At 41.9% G+C, this 17,910-nt stretch overlaps 2 protein-coding genes across 2 annotated transcripts in view; one reads left to right on the top strand and one right to left on the bottom strand.

Moving 5' to 3' along the window:
- Positions 1 to 600: 600 nt before the first annotated feature.
- THAP8 (THAP domain containing 8) lies at positions 601 to 11,433 on the bottom strand. Its single transcript, XM_067461939.1, has 4 exons — positions 11,277 to 11,433; positions 8,487 to 8,679; positions 3,487 to 4,470; positions 601 to 1,132 (listed from the first exon to the last, which is right to left on the bottom strand). The coding sequence occupies exons 1-4, from the start codon at positions 11,357 to 11,359 to the stop codon at positions 986 to 988; spliced, it is 1,407 nt and encodes a 468-aa protein (XP_067318040.1). The 5' UTR covers positions 11,360 to 11,433; the 3' UTR covers positions 601 to 985.
- Positions 11,434 to 14,847: 3,414 nt separating this feature from the next.
- LOC137095423 (WD repeat-containing protein 62-like) overlaps positions 14,848 to 17,910 on the top strand; it is a 41,920-nt gene continuing 38,857 nt past the window's right edge. The window contains exons 1-2 of the mRNA XM_067462084.1: positions 14,848 to 15,070; positions 17,705 to 17,796. Coding sequence (XP_067318185.1) covers positions 14,963 to 15,070; positions 17,705 to 17,796 — 200 coding nt within the window. The 5' untranslated portion in view covers positions 14,848 to 14,962. The remainder of the gene's footprint in view (positions 15,071 to 17,704; positions 17,797 to 17,910) is intronic.

The following is a 17,910-nucleotide window of genomic DNA, read 5'->3' as shown; positions in this document are numbered from 1 at the left end:
ATTCAGCTCAGTCAAATGGGTTCTTGCATTGTCCAAAGAGTAAGTCACACACCTCTTTTGTCAATTGAAAAACTGGATAAAATGCGACTATTATGCGATGAAATACAGTACTTCCCTGGATCATAACTCTCAAAGCAACAACTTCCAATTCAGCTCAGTCAAACAGGTTCTCGCATTGTCCAAAGAGTAATAGTCGCAGCCCTCTTCTATCCATTTAAAAATGGATTTAAAAATGCGACCATTATGCGAAGAAAAACAATATTTCCCTGGATTATAACTTCCAAAGGAATAACTCCCAATTCAGCTCAGTCAAATGGGTTCTTGCATTGTCCAAAGAGTAAGTCACACACCTCCTTTGTCATTTGAAAAACTGGATAAAATGCGACTATTATGCGATGAAATACAGTACTTCCCTGGATCATAACTCCCAAAGCAACAACTCCCAATTCAACTCAGTCAAACGGGTTCTCGCATTGTCCAAAGAGTAATAGTCGCAGCCCTCTTTTATCCATTTAAAAATGGATTTTAAAATGCGACGTTTACGCGATGTAAAACAATATTTCCCTGGATAACTTCCAAAGCAACAACTCCCAACTCAGCTCAGTTCAACGAGTTCTTGTATTGTCCAAAGAGCAAAAACTTCCAAGAACACACAATGAGTAACTCTGGCTTATTATTACCTACCCAAAATTGAAATTCCAAAATCGGCTGAGGCACAGAGAGGGTTGCCGATACAGACATTGCCAGTGGTTCGTTCCCCCAACAAAGACAATTTTATATACAATCACATTTCAGACAAAGAGAAAAAACCCCACATCCCTTCCTCACAAAATAAGGTGCCACAGCAATAAGGCCATCAAAGCTGGAATTTGCCGGCTTTGTGATTCTGACAAGTGAAGGAGGGCACACGCTCCCATAGATTTCCTAGAAAGGTGCCTTTGGTCACGTCAAGGAAAGGATTGGCTTTTGAGCGTCTTCCATGCAACTACTGCTCTTCAACATGGATGATGGTCTCGTTCCCTTCGTCCTGAAGCTGAGGCACGGCGTAGACCAGCGCCTGGTCATTGTCTTGGCAGATAATGGCGACTGTGCCGCCGCTCTCCGGGATTATAGCGCTGGACTGAAGGCAGGCCTGAAAAAAAGAAAATAGTATCACCATAGAATCCTAGTGGAAAGAGACCCCAAGGGGCCATCCCGTCCAACTCCCCTTCTGCCACAACGAGAACCCTCCTCACAGATGGCCATACAGTTTAACTGGATGAATCTAAGAAACAGTGCTTCTCCTCCTTCTGCACTCTCCCTCCAGAGAGTTTTCTGCCACTATTAAAATTAAGTCTGCGATAAAGATATTTTATTTACCTACATCTCAACTGCAGCAAGAATATCATATGCAAAACTTTGGAAAATGGACAAAACTCCGGAAGTAGACAATTGGATAAAAAAAAATACAAGAAATTAGAGACATGGACAAACTAACTTTTTTTTTTTTAAGAAAAGATTGGGAAGTCCAATAATAAGGACCGACTGGTCGTCCTTTGAGAAATATGTGAAAGAGAAGAATCATAGAATCAAAGAGTTGGAAGAGACCTCCTGGGCCATCCAGTCCAACCCCATTTTGCCAAGAAACAGGACATTTGCATTCAAATCAGCCCTGACAGATGGCCATCCAGCCTCTGTTTAAAAGCTTCCAAAGAAGGAGCATCCACCACACTCCGGGGCAGAGAGTTCCACTGCTGAACGGCTCTCACAGTCAGGAAGTTCTTCCTCATGTTCAGATGGAATCTCCTTTCTTGTAGTTTGAAGCCATTGTTTTGCGTCCTAGTCTCCAAGGAAGCAGAAAACAAGCTTGCTCCCTCCTCCCTGTGGCTTCCTCTCACATATTTATACATGGCTATCATATCTCCTCTCAGCCTTCTTCAGGCTAAACATGCCCAGCTCCTTAAGCCGCTCCTCATAGGGCTTGTTCTCCAGACCATGATCATTTTAGTCGCCCTCCTCTGGACACATTCCAGCTTGTCAATATCTCTCTTGGATTGTGGTGCCCAGAATTGGACACAATATTCCAGGTGTGGTCTAACCAAAGCGGAATAGAGCATGGGGAGCATGACTTCCCTAGATCTTGACACTATGCTCCTATTGATGCAGGCCAAAATCCCATTGGCTTTTTTTGCCGCCACATCACATTCCTGGCTCATGTTTAACTTGTTGTCCACAAGGACTCCAAGATCTTTTTCACACGTACTGCTCTCGAGCCAGGCATCATCGTCCCCCATTCTGTCTCTTTGCATTTCCTTTTTCCTGCCAAAGTGGAGTATCTTGCATTTGTCCCTGCTGAACTTCATTGTGTTAGTTTTGACCAATCATCTCTCTAATCTGTCAAGATCGTTTTGAATCCTGCTCCTGTCCTCTGGAGTCTTGGCTCTCCCTCCCAATTTGGTGTCGTCTGCAAACTTGATGATCATGCCTTCTAGCCCTTTATCTAAGTCATTAATAAAGATCCTGAGCAGGACCGGGCCCAGGACGGAACCCTGAGGCACTCCACTTGTCACTTCTTTCCAAGATGAAAATGTCCCAGATTGTTTCCTCTCTGCTGTTGTGTTGAGAAACAGAGATGAGCGCCACCCCCCAGAGTTGGACACGACTGGGTTTAATGTCAGGGGAATACCTTAACCTTTACCTATAGTGCTATTTACCCACATGGTTGAAGTACACTCTTACAATATGAATGGGTTCCTTGGTAGACAGGTTAAACACAAATAATCCACTTATAAGGATAAGATAATGAATAAGTCCAACAAATAGGTAAATTGTGAAACTTAGACTGTTCAATTCACAGTAATCACAAAATTAAGCAGTATGAAATAAGTTCTGTACAGTCTTTTAGTGATATCGTTGTATGTTCATGAATCAGCCTCCCATGACCGATTTCGGCCTTTGTTTCAAGCCTTCTTCGGGTGGTAAAGTTCAATCTTTTACAAATGTTCTCATAAGAGATACTTAAGTTTTTTGCAATGGGATAAGATACTCTGCTTCTGAGTTTGATTCTAATTGCGAGTATGTAGAGTATCTTATCCCATTGCAAAAAACTTAAGTATCTCTTATGAGAACATTTGTAAAAGATTGAACTTTACCACCCGAAGAAGGCTTGAAACAAAGGCCGAAATCGGTCATGGGAGGCTGATTCATGAACATACAACGATATCACTAAAAGACTGTACAGAACTTATTTCATACTGCTTAATTTTGTGATTACTGTGAATTGAACAGTCTAAGTTTCACAATTTACCTATTTGTTGGACTTATTCATTATCTTATCCTTATAAGTGGATTATTTGTGTTTAACCTGAAGTACACTCTTCCCAATGTCCAATCAAAATCTGTTCTACCCACGTAACTTAACTCCCATTACAGTCATTCAAAGACGATGTTGCTGCCATGGGGCTGGGATAAGAGGCAGACGTTGCAACCATCTCTGTATTGACTTACCATCTCTAAGAGCTTCAGCTTCTCCTCCGAGACCAGGTTCTCCTTCCTGAGCTGCTCCACCACCCCTTCCATGGCTTCCAGCTTGGCACAGTGCCGCCGGTGCCGCTGCTGGAGCACCTTCACCTTCTTCTGCAGGCTGAGCACCACTTCCGCCAGCTCCGCCGTGCTCCCCTCCTCGTGCTTGTGGTAGCGATGCTCCTCCAGCTGCTCCTCCGTGGACTCCTCCGAGCTCAGTTCACCCAGTTCCTCCTCCTCTTCGTCTTCCTCCTCCTCCTCCTTGGTGAGGGAGGCCTGGTTGGAGACGATGGGGACGGTGGAGACGATGGGCAGGCTGAGGGCCGAGGAGAGCACGGTCTCGGGGGGAGTCACGCCGGACGAGGCGGCCGCTGTGATGGGGGCGGTGGGGATGGTCTCAAAATAGGCCACCATCTCCGTAGAGGAGCTGAGGACGGTGGCAGAAGGTTCGGCCTCCAAGAAGGGCTCGATGGAGATGTTCTCGATGATGAGCGCACCCCGCTCGGACTCGTCAACCACCAGGGCTTGGTCGGCGGCAGCGGCCACCATCTTGGCACAAAACGGCCCTGAGACCCCAACCGCGGAGTGAGCGGGTGGCAAAGAAGCCACGAGGTCGACCACCTGCTGCTCTATCGCGTCCGGAGAAGGCTGGCCGGGGACGGCCTCCGTCGGGGAAGCCACCGCCAGTGTCACGGCCTTGAGGGGCTCCACGATTTGAACCAACGGGACGAGGTTCACGGCTCCGACAAGAGGGCCGAAGCCCAAGTCCGAGGCGGATGGCTGGGTTTCCACATAAACCGGAGTGGAGCCCACGCTGGGATCAATGGCAAAGGCAAGCGTTGTTTCCAGTGCGTGTGGCTCCTGCTGGCTCCTGTTCTGGGGTAACAGCATGCTTTTCTCTCCCTGGCAATTGAGGATGAGTTTTTTGGACGGCACATCAGAGGGAGGCCTGGCAGAGTTTTCCCTCTTCTGGAATCAAAAAAAGTAAAAATAAGGAAATAGATTATATTTCTTGTTTACTTTGAGAGTTATAAGCTTGGTAGATGCAGGGAATGCTGTGGATGGAGCACAGTGTTCCTCAACCTGGGGGTCGGGATCTCTGGGGGGGTCGTGAGGGGGGTCAGAGGGTCGCCAAAGACCATCAGAAAAAAAAATTATTTTCTGTATTGTCGAAGGCTTTCATGGCCGGAATCCATGGGTTGTTGTAGGTTTTTCCGGGCTATATTGCCATGTCTCACCCTGGTCTTTCCACAGATATATAAACCCTTTTTCCTAGTTCCAACTGACCTCACTACCTCTGAGGATGCTTGCCATAGATGCAGGCAAAACGTCAGGAGAGAATGCCTCTAGACCATGGCCATACAGCCTGAAAAAACATACAACAACCCAGCAAGAAATACTGTTTACCCACAAGCATAAAGAAATTACATATGTTAGAAATCAACACTTTCTCATTACTCTATTTTCCAGATCATCAGACTGGGCCACAGCAACGCGTGGCAGGGGACAGCTAGTATATATGTATATGGGGGGGGGGGGGGACGACTCTTAACATATCTGAGGATGCTTGCCATAGATGCAGGCGAAACGTCAGGAGAAAAATTGCCTCCAGAACATGGCCATATAGCCCGGAAAAACCTACAACAACCCATATTATTTTTTGTTGGTCGTGTTTCGGAAGTTTGGCCCAATTCTATCATTGGTCAGGCTCAGAATGCTCTTTGATTGTAGGTGAACTATAAATCCCAGCAACTACAACTCCCATATGTCAAGGACTATTTTCCTCAAACATATTTAGAACTTTTATATACCGGTCTTCTCAACCTCCGCAGAGGGACTCAGGCCGGTTCACAACAAAAGATTCATAAACAATAGTTTAAAATATCACACCACATAATACACTAATACATAAAATACATTAAAATACAATCATATAATTACATAGGGCCAAGTCATCAGAATGAAATCACAATTCATCACCATCCGTCCATGTGGTCAAGAGTTATTGACTCTCTCATTGAATGCTAAATTCCAGAGCCAAGTTTTCACCAGCTTTCTAAAAGTCAGGAGAGAAGGGGCAGATCTAATCTCCATCGGGAGAGAGTTCCAGAGCCGAGGGGCCACCGCCGAGAAGGCCCTGTCCCTGGTCCCCACCAGACGCGATTGCAGGGTGGTGGGACCAAGAGCAGGGCCTCTCCAGAAGACCTTAATAACCTTGATGGTTCATAGGGGAGAATGTAAACTAGTGTTTACATTTGGGCATATTGAATTATCTGTGTCAAGTTTGGTCCAGATCCATAATTGTTTGAGTCCATAGTTCTCTCTGGATGTAGGTGAACTACAACTCCGAAAGGTCAATGCCCACCAAACACTTCCCAGTGGTCATGGGAGTCCTGTGTGCCAAGTTCGGTTCAATTCCATTGTTGTTGGGGTTCAGAATACTCCTTGATTGTAGTTGAACTATAAATCCCGGCAACTACAACTCCCAAATGTCAAGGTCTATTTTCCTCAAACTCCATTAGTGTTTACACTTGGGCATCTTGAAAATCTGTGTCAAGTTTGGTTTATCATTATTTGAGTCCACGGTTCTCTCTGGGTGTAGGTGAACTACAATTCCAAAACTCAAGGTCAATGCCCACCAAATACTTCCAGTGTTTTCTGTTGGTCATGGGAGTCCTATGTGCCAAGTTTAGCCCAATTCTATCATTGGTGGATTTCAGAATGCTCTTTGATGGTAGGTCAACTATAAATCCCAGCAACTACAACTCCCAATAGTCAAGATCTATTTTCCCCAAACTCCACCAGTGTTTACATTTGGGCATATTGAGTATCCATGCCAAGTTTGGTCTATCATTATTTGAGTCCACAGTTCTCTCTGAATGTAGGTGAACTACAACTCCAAAACTCAAGGTCAATGCCCACCAAATCCTTACAGTATTTTCTGTTGGTCAGGGGAGTTCTGTGTGCCAAGTTTGGTTCAATTCCATCATTGGTGGAGTACAGAATGCTCTTTGATTGTAGGTGAACTATAAATCCCAGCAACTCCAACTTCCAAATGACAAAAACAATCCCCGTTCCAACTCCACCAGTACTCAAATTTGGGTGTATCTGGTATTTGTGCCAAATTTGGTCCAGTGAATGAAAATACATCCTGCATATCAGATATTTACATTATGATTCATGACAGCAGCAAAATGACAGTTATGAAGTAGCAATGAAAATAATGTTATGGTTTGGGGTCACCACAAAAGGAGGAACTGGATTAAGGGGTCACGGCATTAGGAAGGTTGAGAGCCACTGACTTAGAATATTGTGTCCAATTCTGGGCATCACAGTTTAAAAGAGATATTGACTCTAAACTGGAAAGTGTTCAAAGGAAGAGGATGACTATAATGATCAAAGGTCTGCAGACCATAAATAATCCCTATGAGGAGCGTCTTAAAGAACTGGTCTGTTTAGCCTGCAGAAGAGAAGGTTCAGAAGAGACATGATAGCCATGTATCAATATGTGAAAGGATGTCATAAGGAAGAGGGAGCAGGTTTGCATTCTGCTGCCCTGGAAACTAGGACTCAGAGCAATAGGTTCAAATCACAAGAAAGGAGATTCCACCTAAACAATAGGAAGAACTTCCTGACCGTATGAGCTGTTCAACACTGGAACTCTCTGCCTTGGAGTCTGAAGGAAGCTCCTTCCTTGGAGGCTTTTAAACAGAGGCTGGATGGCCATCTGTCAGGCGTACTTTGATTGTGCTTTTCTTGCATGGCAGGGGGTTGGACTAGATTTTTGTTGTTGTCAGGAGCGACTTGAGAAACTGCAAGTCGCTTCTGGTGTGAGAGAATTGGCCGTCCAGGTTTCCTTGTAACAATGGTTTGGAATAATAATAATAACAATCACAACAATAATACTGCATTATTAATAATATAAATATAATAATATAATATAGCAACTTATAAATAATAATAATAATAATTTTGTGTCAGGAGCAACTTGAAAAACTGCAAGTTGCTTCTGGTGTGAGAGAATTGGCCGTCCAGGCTTCCTTGTAACTATGGTTTGGAATAATAATAATAACAATCACAACAATAATACTTCATTATTAATAATATAAATATATTAATATAATAAAGCAATTTATTATTATTATTATTATTATTATTATTAGTAATAATAATTTTGTGTCAGGAGCAACTTGAAAAACTGCAAGTCGCTTCAGGTGTGAGAGAATTGGTCGTCCAGGCTTCCTTGTTACAATGGTTTGGAATAATAATAACAACAACCACAACAATAATACTGCATTATTAATAATATAAATATAATATAACAGCTTATAAATAATATTAATATTAATATTAATAATAATGATAATAATAATAATTTTGTTTCAAAAGCAACTTGAAAAACTGCAAGTCGCTTCTGGTGTGAGAGTATTGACCATCCAAGCTTCCTTGTAACAATGGTTTGGAATAACAATAATAACAATCACAACAATAATACTGCATTATTAATAATATAAATATAATAATATAATATAGCAACTTATAAATAATAATAATAATAATAATAATAATAATAATAATAATTTTGTATCAGGAGCAACTTGAAAAACTACAAGTTGCTTCAGGTGTGAGAGAACTGGCCGTCTGCAAGGACGTTGCGCAGGGGACGCCCAGATGTTTTATCATCCTTGTGGGTGGCTTCTCTCATGTCCTCGCATGAGGAGCTGGAGCTGACAGAGGGAGCCCATCCACGCTCTCCCCGGATTTGAACCTGCGACCTGTCGGTCTTCAATCCTGCCGGCACAGGGGTTGGACTAGATGGCCAATCTGGTATCTTCCAACTCTTATGATTCTATTAGTCTTTTCAGCATTTAGAGCAGGTATGGGCAAACTTCATCACTCTCGGTGTTTTGGATTTCAACTCCCACAATTCCTAACGGTGGGTAGTTTCCTCCCATCCACACCTGGGAAAGCAGGCCTGAACTCACCAAAGGGCCACTGGACGTCTGGAAAATGGTGGGGACGGCATCCGGCTTCAGGTAGCGCACTCCCCATCGATACTCGAAGCAAGACGGTGCAAAGTGTTCGCTGCAGAGATGCTGGTGTTTCGTCGGGATCCATTTCTCTTGCTTCATCTGGGAGAGCCATTGCCGGAGACGTTTGGGATTGTGCAGCGGGAACCTGTTTGGAAGCGAGCAAAAGTCTCCTTAAGATAGGCCTGGGCAAACTTGGGCCCTCCAGGGGTTTTGGACTTCAACTCCCACAATTCCTAACAGCCTACCTATTAATAATATTTATATGATTATGATATACTAGCCATCCCCTGCCACGCCTTGCTGTGGCCCAGTCTGTGTATATGTGTTTTGTGTGTGTATATATGTGTTTATGTCTGATATAGGTGTGTTTGTGTATATACATGTGTGTGTGTATATATTTGTGTATTTGTGTTTATATGTGTTTATTGTGTATATGTGTGTGCTTGTGTATATGCATATATGTGTATATGTATGTGTATATATGTGTGTAGGTGTATATGTGTGTATACTGTATGTGTATATTTGTGTGTGTGTGTATATATATGAGTGTGTCTGTATATGTGTATATGTATATTTCTGTGTTTATGTATATTGTGTATATGTGTGTGCTTGTGTATATGCATATGTGTATATGTATGTGTATATATGTGTGTAGGTATATATGTGTGTATACTGTATGTGTATATTTGTGTGTGCGTATATATATGTGTATCTGCATATGTGTATATTTCTGTGTTTATGTATATGTATATTGTGTATATGTGTGTGCTTGTGTATATGCATATATGTGTATATGTATGTGTATATATGTGTGTAGGTGTATATGTGTCTATACTGTATGTGTATATTTGTGTGTGTGTATATATATGTGTGTGTCTGTATATGTGTATATATATATTTCTGTGTTTATGTATATGTATATTGTGTATATGTATGTGCTTGTGTATATGCATATATGTGTGTATGTATGTGTATATGTATATGTTGTAGGTGTATATGTATGTGTGTGCATACTGTATGTGTATATTTGTGTGTGCTTGTGTATATATATATATGCGTGTCTGTATGTATATGTGCATGTGTGTATGTATATTTCTGTGAGGAGCACCGGGCAAGAAATAATAATTATATATAATAATTATATAGATTGTTAATAATGTTGTAAACCTATCTTGAGCCATGGGGAGAGGAGGGCAAGACATTATTATTATTATTATTAATAATAATAATAATGTTATTTATTATTTATTTTATTTTATTTACTTTATTTTTATACCGCATTTTTCAGCCTAATTCGGCGACTCAATGCGGTTTTCAATGCAATTTATATAACAGTAACAATTAGTTAAAACACAACATACACGACAGACAATACAAGACAAACAACGTGGTCATCAACGCCTCAGTAAAAATCAGATTCCGTTCTCATAATCCTTCTACCATTCCTTTGTTCATGTTGTAACCCTACCGTGAGCATGAGGAGAGGCGGGCAAGACATAATAATAATAATATTATATATATATATATATATATATATATATATAATATTATATATATAATGTTGTAACCCTGCCTCGAGCCGTGAGGTGTGGCAGGCAAGAAATAATAATAATAATAACAATAATAATAATATATTATTAATAATAATAATGTAACCCAGTCTCAAGGGTTACATAATAATAACAATAATGTAAAATAATAATATTTATTTACTGTATAAAGAATAATATTTTAATTAATTAAAATAGAATTATTATTATTATTGTATTATTATTATTATTATTATTATTATTAATGTAACCCAGCCTCGAGCCGTGAGGAGAGGTGGGTGAGACATAATAATAATAATAATAATAATAATGCATAATAATAATATTTATTTACTGTATAAATAATATTTTAATTAATTATAATATAATTATAATAATTATTATTATTATTAATGTAACCCAGCCTCAAGCCGTGAGGAGAGGTGGGCGAGACATAATAATAATAATAATATAGTTGTATAATAATAATATTTATTTCTTTACTGTATAAATAATAATAAATTTTAATTAATTAAAATAGAATTATAATTATTGTATTATTATTATTATTATTATTATTATTATTAATGTAACCCAGCCTCGAGCCATGAGGAGAGGTGTGCGAGACATAATAATAATAATAATATTGTATAATAACAATATTTATTTACTGTATAAATAATAATATTTTAATTAATTAAAATAGAATTATAATTATTATTGTATTATTATTATTATTAATAATAATAATGAAGCAGCAAAGCAGCAACAGATTTGGTTTCAAAGAAGGAATAAGGTCAACTCTCAAGGAGTGGATGACGTCACAAGGCTCCTCCATGACGTCACAAGCCTCCTCCATGACGTCACAACCTGTTTTAAACTCTTTGATTTCAAAACATTGCCTTTAAAAAGAAAGTACACAGTGAGGGGTCTACCTTGGGGGAAAAAAACCCCCAAACTCAATGTGACGTCACAACCAGGCACCCAGTGACGTCAGAAAGCTTCTCCATGACGTCACAAGGCCAAGGAAGTCAACAGAAAGGATCCCACGTCTTCAAATGCTGCCTTTTGGGAGTAAAAATAGAACCAGACGTTGGAAGAGAAAAGTGATCCAGGCTCAAAGTGACGTCACAACCTTTTCCCCTGCGTGACGTCACTATGTGACGTTACATCCCAACAGAAACACAAAAGAACCCAGGAAGTTGTTACTGACTTGTAGAAACTGAGCCTCTGCCCGTCCGGGCGGGGCTGCCCGGCGGAATTAAAGCAATGGGGGGCTCGGCAGTGCTTGGTCATGGCTGCCTCTTCCTTCCTTCGTGGGCCTGAAACAACCTCCACAGCCCGCGCCTCAGCCCGGACTTCCTTTTTCGATTCTGCGCATGCGCGAACAGGGCACGACACTCACAAGTGGGCGGAGCCTGAGTGAGGACGGAGCTCCCATTGGCCGAGAGCGGCAGGGGGCGTGGCGAACAGTCACCCAGGGCAGGACTCTACAAGTGGGCGGAGCCTGAGTGAGGACGGGGCTGCCATTGGCCGAGAACGCCAGGGGGCGTGGCGAACAGTTACCCTGGTCTAAGCTGTTTTCCCAATGGAGGGGACTTGTTTAGAAAAGGTGAATGCTGCATCTTCCAGTTCCAACAACCACAACAACAAAATAATAATAATAATAATATAATAACTGCAATAATAATATGTAACAATAATATATAATATATTATAATATTACATTATATTAATTTATAATATTATGTATATATATATATATATATATATATTTACTGTACTTGTATACCGCTGTTTCTCAGCCTAGCTGGCGACTCAACGCGGTTTACAACAAAATACCAAATACAATAGTCAACAGTATACAATTTAAAACCATAAAAACATAATACACAATATTGGTACATCAATAACAATCCAATGCATCTCCTGACTAAAATCGTGATCCAGTTTCGTCGTCCATATTACCAATCCTTTAATCATCACATTCATTGCACCGAATTAACCAAATGCCTGTCCGAACATCCAGGTTTTTAATCTTCTTCGGAACACCATCAGCGAGGGGGCTGATCTTACCTCCATGGGAAGGGCGTTCCATAGTCGAGGGGCCACCACAGAAAAGGCCCTGTCTCTCGTCCCCGCCAGCCGCACCTGTGAAGCAGGCGGGATAGAGTGCAGGGCCTCCCCAGAAGATCTTAGGGTCCTGGTGGGCTGATAGGCCGAGATACGTTCGGATAGGTAGGTTGGGCCAGAACCGTTTAGGGCTTTGAAGGCCAACGCCAGCACTTTGAATTGAGCCCGGTAGCAAATCGGCAGCCAGTGGAGCTGGTACAGCAGAGGAGTTGTATGCTCCCTGCGCTCCGCTCCTGTTAGTAACATGGCTGCCGACCGTTGGACTAATTGGAGCTTCCGAGCCGTCTTCAAAGGCAACCCCACGTAGAGAGCGTTGCAGTAGTCTAAACGGGATGTAACAAGAGCGTGGACTACCGTGGCCAAGTCAGACTTCCCAAGGTACGGGCGCAGTTGGCGCACGAGTTTTAACTGTGCGAATGCTCCCCTGGTCACCGCCGAAACCTGGGGTTCCAGGCTCAGCGATGAGTCCAGGATCACACCCAAACTGCGAACCTGCGTCTTCAGGGGGAGTGGGACCCCGTCCAACACAGACTGTAACCCTATACCCTGTTCGGCCTTACGACTGACCAGGAGTACCTCTGTCTTGTCTGGATTCAATTTCAATTTGTTCGCCCCCATCCAGACTGTCACAGCGGCCAAGCACCGGTTCAGGACTTCGACAGCCTCCTTAGTAGCAGGTGGGAAGGAGTGACAGAGTTGGACATCATCCGCGTACAGATGACATCGCACTCCGAAACTCCGGATGATCTCACCCAGCGGCTTCATGTAGATGTTAAACAACATGGGAGACAGTATTGAACCCTGAGGAACCCCACAAGACAAAGGTATATATAATAGTAACTACCAAGTTTGCAAAATCTCTGTGTTTTTTTCTTTTTCTTTTTAATCTGTGTGTTTGTTTTGTTCTGTTAGAATTGTAATACAATGGTATGGTTGCTGATGACACGATAAATAAATAAATAAATAATAAAACTTTATTTATACCCCGCCACCATCTCCCTATGGGACTCGGAGCGGCTTGCATGACGCCAAGCCCAACAACACATCAATAAAACAGAAGAGCAATAAACAAAACAATACAATTATTTATTTATTTATTTATTTATTAACTTTATTTGTACCCCACTAGCATCTCCTGAAGGACTCGATGCGGCTTACATGGGCCGAGGCCTCAAAAACAACAACATAACAATACACATAACATTATAAAGCAAAACAAAAACATCAAGCAATAGACAATAAACAATACACCATAACACAATTAAAAACTAGGGCCGGGCCAACTGAAATGGGTACAGATTAAAAAGGTGCTGAGTATGACAGGTAACATGTAGGATTTTAGGGTAATACAATGCAATACAAATTAATATAAATCACATATAACAATAACACATGAGGATTTAAAAGCCTATGGCCAGGCCAAATGTAATAATTTAAAATTTAAAAAAGAACGCTGGGCATAAACAAGGTAGAATATATCTGGTAGGAGGGTTTAAAGAAGTGAGGGGTGCAGTCCAACACAATCCAGGATATAATATAATATATAATATAATAATAATATTATATATATATATATATATATATATATATATATATATATATATATATATATAAAACTGCAAAGACTCTGGCACAAGCCAGTCAAGGTGGTCCCAGTGGTGATCAGCACACTGGGTGCAGTGCCTACAGACCTTGGCGTGCACTTAAACACAATCGGTGCCGACAAAATTACCATCTGCCAGCTGCAGAAGGCCAACTTACTGGGATCTGCACGCATTATTTGCCGATACATCACACATTCCTAGACACTTGGGAAGTGTTTGACGTATGAGCCAATTCAACAGCGAGTAGAGTGTCTGCTGTGGACTCATATTGTTGTGTTTATAATAATAATAATAATAATAATAATAATAATATATTTTAATAATAAGTTCAATAATAATATGTAATAATAATATATTATATTATATGTTATAGTATTATATATTATATTATAATAATTTATAATATAATAATATGTAATATAATCTATAATATAATTATATATATATGTTATATATTATTATATAATATAATACTATATAATAACAACAATATATAATATAATAATAATAACTGCAAAGACTCTGGCACAAGCCAGTGAAGGTGATCCCAGTGGGGATCGGCACACTGGGTGCAGTGTCTAAAGACCTTGGCCTGCACTTAAACACAATTGGCGCTGACAAGATTACCATCTGCCAGCTGCAGAAGGCCACCTTACTGGGATATGCACGCATCATTCGCCGCCTTGAATCATCTGCAGGCTGAGAAAGGCAGTAAATAATAATAATAATAATAATAATAATAACAACAGCTGCAGGCATGGAGTGATAGACATCAGTGAAAATGTACTTCAGCTGAACATATGCAAAACAGTATCTAAACTAGATAAAAAATTTAAATTAAAATGTATTTCTAATGAATATCTTACAAAAATAAATCTCACCCATATTATAAAAAAATCAGAAATGTGACATAGCAGGATTCGAACTCGAAAACTCAAACAAACTAGGCGGGAACAGGCAAAGCCAACTCGCTTCCTGATTGGCTACGAGGCGGGAGGAAACGCCTCGCGCTTATTGGCTCGGCTGCGTTGTGATTGACAGCGGCTCTGTCCAATAAGAGGTAAGAGCCGGCTGGCCGCGCGCAGTTTCGGACGGCGGCGGTTATTCCAGCCGGCGGAGCTTCCTGAGGGGCGTCCGTCTCTCTGCCGGTCTCTCCGAAGAAATGGCCGGTGGAGGAGGCTTCTTCGCCGGGCCCTCCAGCACCAGAGCGGACTCGCCGCCGCTCTTCAGCCTGAGGCGAAAGTCGAAACTTCAGGGAGCGGAGGATGCGGTGAGGGGCGGGGCTTGGGCCGAGCGTCACGGAGGGGGCGGGGCTACCTCAGTACAGGGGCGGGGCTTAGAGGGGTTGTGGGCGGGGCGAAGTCAAGACAAGGCAAGTAAGAGAACAGAAGGGGCGGGACTTAGATTGATAGTGGGCGGGGCTACAGGGTATCAGGGCGGGACGGAGTCAAGACTGAAGACAAGTGAGAGAACAAGAGGCGGGGCTTAGAGTGGTTGTGGGCGGGGCGAAGGCAAGGCAAGGCAAGTAAGAGAGCAGAAGGGGCGGGGCTTATATTGATAGTGGGCGGGGCGAAGTCAAGACAAGGCAAGTAAGAGCACAGAAGGGGCGGGGTTTAGAGCAGCAGTGGGCGTGGCTAGAGGGTATCAGGGCGGGACGGAGTCAAGACTGAAGGCAAGAGAACAAAAGGGGTGGGGCTTAGAGCAGCAATGGGCGGGGCTAGAGGATATAAGGGCGGGGCGGAGTCAAGACTGAAGGCAAGTAAGAGAACAGAAGAGGCGGGGCTTAGATTGATAGTGGGCGGGGCGGAGTCAAGACAAGGCAAGTAAGAACACAGAAGGGCGGGGCTTAGAGCAGTAGTGGGCGTGGCTAGAGGGTATCGGGGCGGGAGGGGGTCAAGACTGAAGGCAAGTAAGAGCACAGAAGGGGCGGGGCTAGAGGGTTTCGGGGCGGGACGGAGTCAAGACTGAAGGTAAGTAAGAGAACAGAAGGGGCGTGGCTTAGAGCAGCAATGGGCGGGGCTAGAAGGGGCGGGGCGGAGTCAAGACTGAAGGCAAGTGAGAACTCAGAAGGGGCGGGGCTTAGAGTGGTTGTGGGCGGAGCGAAGTCAAGGCAAGATGGAAAGGGGGCGGGGCTTAGAGCAGCAATGGGCGTGGCTAGAGGGTATCAGGGCGGGACGGAGTCAAGACTGAAGGAAAGTAAGAGAACAGAAGGGACGGGGCTTAGAACAGCAGTGGGCGTGGCTACAGGGTATCAGGGCGGGGCGAAGTCAAGACTGAAGGCATGTAAGAGAACAGAAGGGGCGGGGTTTAAAGTGGTTGTGGGCGGAGCGAAGTTAAGACAAGGCAAGTAAGAGCACATAGGGGGCGGGGCTTAGGGCAGCAGTGGGCGGGGCTAGAGGGTATCAGGGCGGGGCGGAGTCAAGACTGAAGGCAAGTAAGAGAGCAGAAGGGGCGGGGCTAGAGGGTATAAGGGCGGAGTCAAAACTGAAGGCAAGTAAGGGAATAAAAGGGGCGGGGCTTAGAGGAGCACCGGGCGGGGTTTAGTGATATCGGGGCGGAGTCAAAGCAAGTCAAGTTAGAGAACAAAAGAGGCGGGGTTTAAAGCGGCGGTGGGCGTGGCTAAACTGTATCAGGGTCGGGCGGAGTCAAGACTGAAGGCAAGTTTTGAACCAGATTATATGGCAGTGTAGACTCATATAATCCAGTTCAAAGCATATAATGTGGATTATCTGCAGTGATAATCTGGATTATATGACAGTGTAGATCCAGTCTGATCCTCTTTCAAGAGAGAAAAAGCGGGATTATGAATGATAATTAATTTCTTGTTATAATAATAATAGTTATTATTAATGGACAAATCCTTCTCTGAATGTCATATATCGTAAAGTGCTAATTTTGAAAAGTAATTATAATTAATTCCTTGTTATTATTAATAATGTTGTTATTAATAATAATAATAATAATAATAATTGCTAAGCCACTCTATGAATGCCACACATCATAAGTTGCTAATTATGAAAGTTAATTATAATTAATTCCTTGTTATTATTAACAATACATTGTCATTATTATTATTATTATTATTATTAATTGCCAAGCCCCTCTCTGAATGCCACACGTCATAAGTTGCTAATTATGAAAGTTAATTATAATTAATTCCTTGTTATTATTAACAATACATTGTCATTATTATTATTATTATTATTATTATTATTAATTGCCAAGCCCCTCTCTGAATGGCACATGTCATAAGGTGCTAATTATGAAAATGAATTGCAATTAATTTTTTGTTATTGTTATTATTGTTATTATTATTAATGGCCAAGTCCCTCTTTGAATGTCACACATCATAAAGTGCTGATTGTGAAAAATCAATTATAATTAATTCTTGTTATTATTAATAATAAGTTATTATTAATATTAATAATAATAATCGCCAAGCCCCTCTCTGAATGTTACACATCATAAGATGCTAATTATGAAAAATAAATATAACTAATTTCTTATTATTATTAATAATTGGCAAGCCCCTCTCTGAACGTCACATGTCATAAGGTGCTAATTATGAAAAACAATTATAATTAATACCTTGCTATTATAAATAATAATAATTGTCAAGTCCTTCTCTGAATGTCGTGCGTCATAAGTGTAGAATGTAGAATGAATGCAATTTGAAACCACTTTTCAGTGCTATGGCCCAACCATATAGAATCCTGGGAGCTGTGGTTTGGGAGAGTCCCTGTAAAACTACATCTCCCATAATTCCATAGCCCTGAGCCATGACAGTTCAAGTGGTGTCAAACTGCGTTCATTCTACAGTGTAGATGCACCCATAGCTTTCTGTTTGCTGATTTTCCTCGTTGTTGTTGTTGTTGTTGTTGTTGTTTCTTCTTCTTTGGGGCAGGTGCTGCTTGAAAAAGTGTTGGGCATCACCACTCAGACCAGCAGTGGCTTCGCTTGCGACCCAAATACAGGGCAAGTGGCATATCCAACAGGGTAAGAGCTTATCTGCTGTTATATTATATAATTGTTGTCAAGAATATATAGGTGGCCTGTAGACCAGGCATGGGCAAACTTGGGCCCTCCAGGTGTTTTGGACTTCAACTCCCA

Source organism: Anolis sagrei, chromosome Y, assembly GCF_037176765.1.
Source record: "Anolis sagrei isolate rAnoSag1 chromosome Y, rAnoSag1.mat, whole genome shotgun sequence".
NCBI classification, from domain to species: Eukaryota; Metazoa; Chordata; class Lepidosauria; order Squamata; family Dactyloidae; genus Anolis; species Anolis sagrei.
The sequence above is the reverse complement of the archived record's forward strand: the minus strand, read 5'-3'. Positions and strand labels throughout refer to the sequence as shown.